At 43.0% G+C, this 11702-nt stretch overlaps 1 protein-coding gene and 1 long non-coding RNA gene across 4 annotated transcripts in view; one reads left to right on the forward strand and one right to left on the reverse strand.

Moving 5' to 3' along the window:
* The window catches only part of TXNDC5 (thioredoxin domain containing 5), a 22831-nt gene extending 19951 nt beyond the window's left edge, over positions 1–2880 (reverse strand). For both annotated transcript variants that reach the window (XM_083826209.1, XM_083826208.1), the window contains exon 1: positions 2534–2880. In XM_083826209.1, coding sequence (XP_083682335.1) covers positions 2534–2730 — 197 coding nt within the window. In that variant the 5' untranslated portion in view covers positions 2731–2880. The remainder of the gene's footprint in view (positions 1–2533) is intronic.
* On the forward strand, positions 2848–11407 carry LOC310895228. Of its 2 annotated transcripts, XR_014580549.1 has the most exons (4): positions 2848–2988; positions 6664–9909; positions 10893–10995; positions 11150–11407. It is a non-coding gene; the product is annotated as an uncharacterized lncRNA (long non-coding RNA). The 2 variants fall into 2 exon arrangements; XR_014580548.1 differs by having other exon boundaries at positions 10893–11407.
* The last annotated feature ends 295 nt before the right edge of the window (positions 11408–11702 follow it).

Genomic DNA, 11702 nt, shown 5'->3' on the forward strand with positions numbered 1-11702 from the left:
CTGGCAGTGCTATAGGAAAGATCCAGCTTGCTGGAAAAACAAACAAAACAACAAAAACTCTTCTTCTTTTATACTACTAACATTAGGATCAGTCCCCTCTGGACAAATGAGTACAGACAAGATAAAATCCAGTCAACAGAGTTCAATTCAACCACAACAAACTGTGGCAATCAAGTCTGCTTCAGCTCAGTGGACTTCCAGAGTATGTTGAAAAGACCTATACTGGTCAAAATAAAGCAATGAACCTACTCGTTTGAGACTCAGTCCAACCAAGGAATCAGTGAAACCTCCTTTCTCTGTAGGCGTGCAATTGGCATAGCTAAAATTTTAAGAATATCTACTGCCACTTGTTTGTGGTTCTGTCCCTTGCCAACTGTAGATAGAAAGGAGGACAGCCTGATGATGAAAAATCTTAGACATATGATGGTAAATGACTTGGAGCACTCTTTTTGTATTTTTTGGTGTAGCTCACCGTATTTGAAACAAATGCAGGACGTCATCTGTACTGTTGCTACCAAAAGGGTGTGTGAGGCCTGTGGCGAAGTTTGTTTCAAGAATTCTGTATTAAAGAGTTTTGCTCTGTCCAACTCAACTCATTGCTAGTATTCATTATCCACCATCAGCAGCACCTGTAACAATCTGAAAGAAAATTCTAACTGAATTTGCTTGCTAGGCCTCTCCCTCACACCTACAGGGAGCACTGACAAAACGTGTGCATTCGTGAGAAGCATTAGGAGATAAGTACATTAGAATCACCTAGGAACAGGGCAGGAGGTTCTAATATAGACTCCAGGGCTGTCAAACCATCATCTGATCCCACTGATGACAAAACTACTGGTGTATCTAAGCACCTTTTCTGAAGCATGTGGATGTTCCCTCTTTCCTTCTCTTCCCCTTGGACCTGAAACCTGGACCTGTTGCTGCTGGTCAAGAGGAGCGTGGAGTTCAGACTCAGGCCCTGGAGCTGAAACCCAGAGATGTTGATGAGGCCTGCTAAAGGCGAGAGTAACAAACACAGAAGCTGCAACAAGTCTGGCAAATGACGCAGCTCCCTCATGCTCATGTTGGGCAGAGATCCTCAGCCCTCCCAAGGGCACAGAATGGTCCAAGTTTGCAAGACCAGAGCGCTCTCTGATGCGCTCTGAGGACAGAGCATATGCTAGACTCTGCAACAGCCTACTTGGCAGAGGGTCTCCTATAAACTGTGTGCCAAGACAAAAGTTCATCTGGTTTTAGAGATGCCTGTGAAACGGTCAGTCAAAGTTTGAGGACACAAAGATATTATCACCTGAGAAGAGACCAGAGCAGAAGCACTGCTGCTGTGCACAGGAATTTCTCTGACCTTATTCTCAGTCAAGGGTCCTTTGCTACCAAGTTGGGCTTCCTCCACTTTTGTGATCTTCAAAGGAAGACATCTGCTCTTTCAAGCTTTTGCTTAATGTCTCTGTATGGCATTATCAAGTTGATTGCAATAACAAAATAAATTAAATAGTTTTTTCAGTTTTGAAAGGGAATCCTTTTCTAGCATTCATTTCAAGTAGTAGCATGACACACGTATGCCTCAATGGCACCATGTACCAACAGGCTAGCTTAGGATTGAAATGTGTCTTGCAAAGACATCATTTCATTAACTTTACCTAAATTTAAGAAAACTTGGAGATGGGGAACACCTACAACAAAACTCCTAATAACTCTACTAGTATCACTAAGTCAGAAACAGATTTTTAAAAAATGGTAGAAGAGACGAGGGAAAAAGATGAATATGAGTAACCGCTGGAAATGTGCAGAGGTAAGGGATACTGTCCTCTTGATAGCTGTAATATCCAATAAAGCCCTGTTGTCAGTCTTCTCAACTATTCTTGTGTGAGGTGTACCAGCCTAGGGCAAAATCCCAGCGGATGTCTCACAGATGTGACAACTCCAGCTCTAATAACGTGCTACAGTGACCTGTGGCTTCGGGGACAACACGCCACCCTTTCTACTGCTTTTGTAGCAAACTTATCCTTTTATTTGCCAGAGCAGAGAGCACACAACCTCGTCAAGAAAGTATCTGCAAGGCCAGAGGAACGGGGAACGGGTAAGTCAGCAATTTCTAAACGCTGCTATTACAAAACCCGCTTGCTCTCGCTCTTAGCAGCACCCCCTGAAAGCTGTGCACTGGGAGGGCCGCGAGGAGCCGGGGTGCCTCGTCCCACAGCAGCGGCCGGGACTGTGCCAGCCCGGGGCCATTCCGGTTGCCAAACGCGCAGCTCCGCAGCTCGGCCGTGCCAGGCCCTCCGCCGCCGCCGGCCGCCATTTCACGCGTGCCGCCCCCCGGCGCCGGCCCGGCCCACGGGGCTCAGAGAGCGCCCCCGGTGCCTCCCCGCCGCCTCCTCCACGCCGGCCGGCCGCCTCCCGCCGCCACGTCAACGAGGGAAGAGGCGGGGGGGGAGGGCGCCGGGCCGGGCCATGCCGAGCCGAGCCGAGCCGAGCCGGGCGTTGCAGGACACGGCATGGTACGGCCTCCCGCCCGCCCGCCGCTCGGGATACCCACCACGGGGCGAAGAACATGACGAAGTGCGGAGCGGCGGCGACGCCGTGCCGCAGCATCTCGGCGCTGTAAAGGTGCCGCCTGTGCGGCTCCGGCTCCTTCTCCGGCTCGGCTCGCCCCGGCACGCCGCAGAGGACGGGGCCGAGAGCGGCCCAGGACAGAAGGCGCCACCAGGCCGGGCCGGAGCGCAGCGGAGCCATAGCAGCGGCGAGCAGCGAAAACCCGGGCAGCCGCCGCCACCTCCTTCTTCCCTCCCTCTTTCCCTCCTTCCCTGCCCGCCCCTTGCCAGCCCACGCCTCTCGCTACCGCCCTCCGGCAGTCCCGGCACGCCGACCCTCGGGCTGGGGACACACGTTTCGTTACTTCTACACTTGTTGGCCCGGGCCACGGCCAACAAGTAATGGTGGTGGCCAGCAGTGGTGGAAGATGAGCGGTGTGGGAGAGCTGCGAGGAGATGGGTGGGTGGCTGCACGTCTTGTTAATTGCGGTTTGGATTTTGTGTTTTAACTGCAGGTCCTGGGGTTTGGGGTGGTGGTGGGGGTTAAGTGAATGGCCCACCTCGTTTAAAGAAAAAGGGCATTTTGATAAAGTGGATACGTGACCAAATAAATTCCTATAAACACACAGGAAGGCTGGCCTGTGGGCCTCATGCAGCCCCTTCTGCCATGGCCCATGTGCCCATGACGCAGCAATGCAGGCCGCTAAAAAGAAAATAAAATAAAAAGGAAAGCCTGGCTACTTTCCCCAGGAACCTGCATATTGGTGTGTCCAGAGCAGTAGAATTCACTTCATGTCGTGTCTTCCAGGCTCCTCTTTTCTGAACACTTTCTCACATTTCCTCTTCACCTCCCTACCAGCATCTTCCACGGGAGCAATGGTAGGAATGAGCTTGCTTTGCCTTCAGCATGCACCTCGTGCAACACCCGTCTCTTCTTTGCCTGAAGAGCAAACACTGCCTCTGGTCACTTATGCTGCAACGTCCAAACAACAAGTTTGTGAGGACCGTCATTAGAGCTCACAAGAATCACTTATTAAAAAGTAAAAAATGAAAACTAAATATAATTTTATTTGAAAAATTTAAATTGCTTTTGAAAGCTACTATCTCTCTCAAAATCAGGATTCCAAAAAATCTTTACTGTGTATATACATGAAACAATTGCAAAATACTGATATTTATCACCAAGCTAGAAAAAAAGCCGGATTCTCCAGTACATTACTCACCAGTATCAGAGTACGTTTAGCTTTTGCAACAGTAACCTTTTCTTCAAACAAATTTAACTTATCTTAATTCTGTACTAACCAAATTAATGTCAATGTTTGACTAATCATGATTTCAAAAAGAAAAAAGATAAATGTAGATTATTTCCCTTCTCTAGTGTATGAAAAAAATAGCAACAAATCCCCTTAAAAAAAAAAAAAACACTTAAGAGGGGTTGAGAATGACTAATTTTAAGACCTTGAAGGACAGTGTCCTGATACAACCAGGTGAGTTCTCTAACCACAGAAAGCACCTCCTCTAGTTAAGCAAGCTAGTTTCTTTTCGCTGCAAGTATATTTTTGTTCTGTTTTTCTCTGTACCTTTTTTTCTGTACGTTTCTCTGTACATTTTTTCTATGTTCTCTAGCACATTTAAAAATAGAGTTTTTAATTAAGTTAGAATCTTAATCCTATTATCTTAATTAAAAATAGGCTACTGAAAAATTATTTTTAAATCATTTTTAATACATTTATAAATCTAAGGTCTCCACCTAAGTGCAATAAGAAACAGAACACGTAAAAATGACAGCAATAAGCATTACTTCGAGATGTAGTAGAAAAACAAATATAGTTGTTCAAAATTCCCAGGGTGAACAGGGACAGAGTACAGCTGAGCTCTCTCTAATCAGAGAGAGGTGCTGCTAGGTCAGAACTGCCAGTAAGAATGAAATTTCCTTTGTAAATACGTCTTTTTTCTCCATAACAAGCTAATAAAATTAACACTGATAATGAAATTTTTTCATCTGCCACCTTGCTCCAGCCCCTTGCTCTCTCTGTCTTTGGAACTAATAAGCTTTCTTTTTACCTCTCATCCTCCCACTTCCATTAACTGTGCTGGGACCGCAGCAGAGCTGGGGAAGAACGGTGGCCGTAGCTTTGTAGTAGGCCTGCCGGCAGCTGCCATCTTCTCAGCTAATGTGGAGGATCACCCACAGAGGTGTCACCCAACCCAAGCTGTACGCATGTCTCATCACACAAGGGGAAGGTATGTCAGATAAGGGTGCAGAAGATCTCATCCAGTCACCAACACCCTTGTTCCCTCTCCCTCGCTGCAGTTTTCCACATTGTTATCATCTCCAAGGGCAGCGTGCCAACACCACTGCACCTCTTGCTTCTCCAGCCTCTGCCTCCCATGCCTCAGATGTTTCCCCAAGGATAATCCATCAGCAGGGGGTTTCTCACAGCTACAAACAATACCCAGGAGATGTTCTTCACAGATGTGATCCCACCACAGAGCAGCTGAGCAGGCAGAACCTGGGGTGAACAGTCCCAAGGACAAAGAGTCACCATCAGCTGCTGCTTCTGCTCAGGGATGGATCAGCAGTGACGGGTTACACTTGCTGCATTTGTTCCTTGCTGCTCAGTAGTTCATGGCAGCTGGTCTTGGGTGACAACATACAACTGGGGGAAAAAGTGTCAACGCCTGTCAGGCTGTGGGTCATAGCTGATATTCACAACTGATCTATACTAATCACTTAATCAAGAGGAAATTGCAAATATACTGCAATTAACCTACGTTGCTTGTCAGCAAGAGTTGCTTGTCTTAGGGTATGAACAGTTACTGCTGATTTTGACTCACAGAGACTCCTACAACCCCCGCACATGCACCCCAGTCCCTATCTCCTGACCTACTCCGTGTGCTTGAACTCACTTCTGGAAGCAGAACTAATATTGAAACCTTTGCAAGCTGCGTGATACACAGAGGAATAATCCTGATTCAGTTCTGATAATCCAGCTTGTTCCTGGCTGTTGCTTTGCTCTGCAGAAGTGACACACTACAAACAAGTTATTTCTCTGCATGTGGTGGTTGGCCAAGGAACATGCTTGGTCAGGGAGAACATACATCGCAATAGGCCTGACAGAAGTTTGATAGGACCAAGGGAACCAAGGGCTGGAAAGGACCTCAGAGGTTACAGAGTTTGGTCCTTTTTCTGCCAGATAATGGCACCATATAATCCTGTTTATAAATGTTCTTACCTCTATTTTAAGATGAGTGAGATAATTTTGCCTACACTACTCTGAAAGTTAGTTCCTTGCCTAGGATTATGAACTATAATTGCTAATTTATACCAGGGCATTCCTGTGCCTGCATTGCCCTTTAGGTGAAATACTCTTTTCCTCTTGCAGATAGTGTTTGGAGGTAGTGATACCATCCTTTCTCAACTTTTGTTCTGCTAGACTAAACAAGCCAACATCTTCCATTCATTCATGAATACTGTCCCACAAATCTTCTGCACAAGTCAGAGTGGCAAATAAAAAATAAATCATGCTCTCATCCATTCCCATACAGCTAAACAGCAAATGTCTTTTAATGCCTGTACATCTTAAATGTCTTATCCCTGATTTTAAATGTATCCCTAAAACATGATTAGCATCTTATCTAAGAGCTTGTGTATTTTGCAGATGTTTCCCCTTCCATTCATGCCACAGACAACTACTTCCGTTTTATAGCCATCACATGAAAATATGGTATTATGTATGCATTCAGTTTATGGTTTTGTTTTGTTTTCTTAATGTGATTTGCTTGCTGGCAACCAAAACAGTCTGCAGAGACTGGCTTGCATGCTAAAGTCTAGAAATAGATGCGCTGCACACCAAAGTTTCATCCACACACCTCTGTGCCATACTTTATACTATTCTATGTTACTCAGTTTAGATTTTTTTTTCCACCTAACATAGAATTCCCTCCCTCCCCCATTTGCAGGTGGGAAAAATGACCCCTCTGAAGCAGTTTTGTTGCTCTATTTTTCTCCACATCTCATTACTCACTTCTATTTTCTTCAGTTTTGAGGACTTTGCTACAAGCAGGCTTGTTTTCTTAAGAGCTTCCTGTTTCTGTGACATGTTTTACAATAACAGCTAAGTTTTGTCAACAGGGAATACTCATATCTGGAAGCAGTGAGGAAAAACACGAAGTTGCCCGAGACCCTCAGGGAAGAAATGCCAGAGGCGTCATCCAGTCCAGTTAAGAATCATTTGTGCAGGAAAAGCTGAGCCTCAAGGTTTCCAATCTGTATTGGCCTTGTTTAGCTTTGCTGCCTTCTGTCACTTTGAAATGTTTTAAATAAATCTTTGTATCTTAGGAAAACCGTGTATACACACTTTTTTATAACACTCAGCTTTAGATGAAATAAAAATCACCTTTTAGGAGTCACTCTGGCTTTCATAAAATTGCCCTGTTCTGTTCTATTCCTTCAAATAGAAATGTAGCTCCATATTTGACTTATCCAAGCCAAGTGCCAAGATTATTTTTCCAACATTTTTCCTCATTTTTTTCTCTTGTTTGGGGAAATATTCTAAAACTATAGGATTATTTCCCTCCCAATCTTGTTAGAAGACCACACTGTGACTCCCTGATTTAGTGCTTCTTCATAGCAATTAGCAGTACTCATAACCAGTGCACAGCAGTGGACTATATTACAGCACAGCTGATTTCAAGATATCAGACAATGCCCAGAAAATCAGAGAAGTTTTCACTACACATTGGATGGCGTGAAAGTATACAAAATAAGGGGAAAAGTCCATTTTACTGTACATTACTAAACTGCGCTGTGTCAGTGGAGTGCTGCAATTTGTGTTAGCCTTGACTGCGGCCCCCATGATTCACAGCAAACACGGGTTATTTCAGTGTGTCATTCGTATCTCAGGCATATCACTTAACTTGCCATGTAAATGTAGTTTTCTAATTTACATTCCTCTGTTAACTCTATCTGTAATCCATGAGGAAAATAAAAAAATAAAAGCCAGCCTCATCTGCACAACCCCCCTAGAAGACTTCCAAAGCCCAGAATATAGCATGTTGTATTTTGACAGCTGTCCTTCGAATCCTAAAGCATAACCTCTCAGGGGACATAGCATTATGTAATTTTTGTGACAGCACAATTGTCATTCAGCTAGAAAGAAGGATATTGTGATCTCAATGGAAAAGAAAAGCGATACTGCCATCTGTAAGCTTATAGCCCTTTTTCTTTGATAATTTGTACCTCTCATGGAGGGTTGGGAGTGGAAATTACTACAAGCTGTTGAAGAAAATGACATCATTTTGCCACCCACAAAACGTTAGGAGTTTGACAGCCTAGAAAATGGAGAAAGGAAAGAGCAATCTCATGGTAAGGGAGCGCTCTTGCTTCTGGAGGAAATGTATTCTCATTGTGATGGCCAACCACCATCTCTATGGGACTCTGACCACGATGGCCACAAAACACACTTTTAATAGCTGCTCTCTACACTGGCTGCAGGAGAGGAGTACATAATTGCTGGAACCACTACTCTCTCCATGGTTCTCAGATTCTTACAGTTTGGTCAAATGAACCAGAATTTTGCTTTCTGGCAATTTACTCTCAATTGTAAGTCACTATGCAGCAAAATTAATAAACAGGGAAATTCAGTTATGCAATTAGAAGTTGTTAGGAAGAATAGCATAATATAGATTGAAGATTTCATGGATCATAAAGAAAGAATTTCCTGTCTATTAATTTTGCAGCTGCTTTAATGCGTTCCTCCTAATGATGGAATACTGGAGGCTATTTTTTTCCATGGTTGAATTTTCTTCCATTACACGGTACACACCCTCTTAAGTAACCTGCAGCTGCTTTTATCTGCCACCACTTATGTTGGCCCATTGTGATATTTGACACATTGCAGAGCCCCTGTGATTCCTCAGTATATCCTAAATAAACTCAAACTGAAGCACATGAAATGTGGGTTGCAAGCACAAGCAGAATTTTAAAACGTCCTGAGGTATCCAGGTGAATGAAGATTAGAAGAAAAAAAAAAAAAAAAAGCACTTGTGTAGAAGGAGTTACTCACACATCGATTCTGGCCAACTCCGCATGCAATATAGCAAGAAAACTGTTTTTAATTATTTTTTAATCAGTGCTTTCTCCCTGATCTGCTCTGTACCCTTCTGGTGGCTCATAACCAGCATACTCCAAAATCCACCCAAAGAAAAGTTGGGCTCTGATGTTGTTCTTTCTAAGACAGATGCAATTTAGGAGATGAATAAGAGCAACTTTTCTCCCCTTCATTTTCTTTTCTGAACTGTGGCACCACCTCTCTTTAGAAAAGAAGACCCAAAAGCATGGAGGACTATAATTCTAACTGACAGGGTTGCCATTACTTAATGTTTGTTTAATGCTTCCAGTGTGTCACATCATCTAATTTGGATGTTTTGAAACAGTAATGAACTTTTTCCCCCTAACAGCTGATGTCAAATGCAGTATTTATGGTTTCACAGAAGCAAAGAGGAGTGTACAGAGATTCGAGAATAAAGCAGACAGACAACGTTTCACATGGGAGCTAGCTGATTAGGATTTAAACAAGAATGCTTTCCTTATGCATTTCTCTCATTTCAAACTTCTCTCTTTGGTCCCTGTAATCTAGAGTTTTGCACCTGTGGTACAAGGAGATTTTTCTTTCTAGCTCTCTCCAAGACAACAGCTTCCTTCTTTATTTTTAGCTCTTTGCCTTACATTTTTATACTCGTAGTTATCAGTATTTCCCTTCTTTTGCTACAGAAGTATATTAATTGAGAAATTGGTGTATCAAACTATCTATTCTATGGCTCATAAAATTAATTCTCTAGATACCATGTGAAAAATGAAAGAACAACAACAAAAACATAATATTCATAGAGTTTCTTTCTAAATCAGGCAAACACTCAACCTCCTTTCTATTTCATGTACATGACTAAGCCATTCAAAACATTCAGAAATGTAACCTGCTGGCCATGTTCACCTTAGATTCACAAAAGAAATAGGTTTACAACAGGGTTTTACTACATGCCACCAGAGGAACAGCACAACATCTGTAGGAAGAAAGTTTGGAGACAGCTAAGGAAAATCATTAGTAAGAGAGAAAAGAGGAAGAGGAGAGAAGGCCAAAGATGGAACATGGTGGGATACTTCCCTAGAAACATGAGGGAGAGCACTCATGGAAAAAGGCAGCAAAAGAAAGAGGAAACAGGAAATAACAATCTTACAAAACCCAACCAACCAACAACAACAACAACAAAGAATAATTTTTCAAACAAGATGAAACAAGTCATTGAGGAAGTCAAAATGAGCAGAGAAACATGCCATCGCTCCTCTGAATGCAGAAAGTCATCTAGGAACTCTTTAGGAGTGAGTATAATTGAATTTCTGAACAGACACTAAAAATGAAAGAACTGTAAATAAGTGATTAAATATAAATAATTTGCCTATGATTTGGCCAAATTAGCTTTTTCTAGCTTACCCTGAGCAATTTGTTTAACTCCTGCTTGTTAGAGGAAAACATCAAAGCATCACGCACGTTAAGCTCCATGTTCAGCAAGTCTATTAAAACCACCCTTTTGCAAGACGGAAAGAGGAGCTGTGACAGGATTTGGAGTTTGCTGTGGACACCCATAGCTAGTATAGTTTCAACAGCTTTTTTGTTGTTCTCCTTAAGTGTCAAAATGGTTCCCAAGCAGAGACATCTGTTTTAAGAGCAGTGACCATGTCCCTGCCATTTCAGAGTGCTCTTGACTGCATTAGCAACCAGAGATTTTGGGGTCATCGTTCCTAATGGGAAATATTAATCTGCTCTTTATGTAGACAGCAGTTATTCTTAATTATTGAAACATGAGTGTGTTTCTAGCATATTTAGTGTGCTAGAGAACTATTAGATACCTATATTTTTGATCTAATCTTTGGGTAAATATGACCAAATCAGTGACTGTAGCTTTAGGCGTTCAGCCAGGGGGAAATTAATTTCCCATGCTAATATTCTGAATGAAAAACTCAGATACCCCAGTTTAACAAAACTAAACACGCTAGTTTTTCTGTGAAGGCTCAGTCCGTGTGATAAAAAACAAGCCACCCTTCCTTGACTGCTATCTTGACAAAATATATTGACTGTGTATATGCCTACTACTAAAATGTATTAAATAAATATTTTTTTCCTTGGCATGATCTTGAACACAATTTGATTAAGCTCTGCATGTATAATACAATTAAAAATAATGTAGTTAGCCAGTTATGGCTCAGTACATTTTGAACTTACTTTTTATAGCAGCTCTAAGCGACCAACCGCACAAGGCCAGCTACTCTGCAATAGTAGATTTGTCTTCTTTCACTCTTCCCAGACTGATCCACGGCAATGAATTCTGCCTCAGGAGACATGAGAAATATTCTGGAAGCAAAAGACAGTCAGTCAGCTGGGGACAACTCAGGGCAGGTCACCGAGAGGTACGGACACCAGTGTGGCATCCTGCAGGAAGGCAGCAGTCACTTTCACGGAGATGGAAGCTGCAGCAGTCGCCACTGGCTCAGAGCATTGTACCACTGACCTTTGAACAGCCAGCTCTGAGCTCAATCTGTTTTCTTCCTCTGTATCATGCAGAAGAAAATGTCTCTGGATCCACCACTCTGACACAGCAAGGTGCCAACAGCAGCTAGGGAACTTCCAGTCAGCATCACATCCCACCACAGATCCTGTGTCTAGCAAGCCTGGATTAACAGAAAAGCATTCACCAGGGACAACTGTCAGCTCTTCAGGTCCTAAGGTTTCTCTTAAAGGTAACCAGTCACCAACAAGCACCACTCTGAAGCATCATGCTTTTCCAAATTCTTGTGTAAATAAAGTGCCTTTTATTCCATGTATTCTGCTATTCACCTTCCTGCTGAAGGCAAAGGGGGGGAATCTTACTTTGTACAATATTCAAAATATATCTTTCCTCACATATTGCTTAATGAACTTGTGTTATTTATGCTGATCCATGATTCGTGTACTCAAAACTGGCAGGTGGCTCAGGATCTGATTTTCTTTCACATGACAGAAACTTTAAACTCTGCAGACAACAGAAACTGAGCCATAATGCCTCTCTTTTAATGTGTACAAAACACTACATGGAGTCTGTGATGGCAAACAGATCACATCACTAAGTCAATAATAC

This window comes from Anser anser (genome assembly GCF_964211835.1).
Source record: "Anser anser genome assembly, chromosome: 2".
NCBI lineage: Eukaryota > Metazoa > Chordata > Aves > Anseriformes > Anatidae > Anser > Anser anser.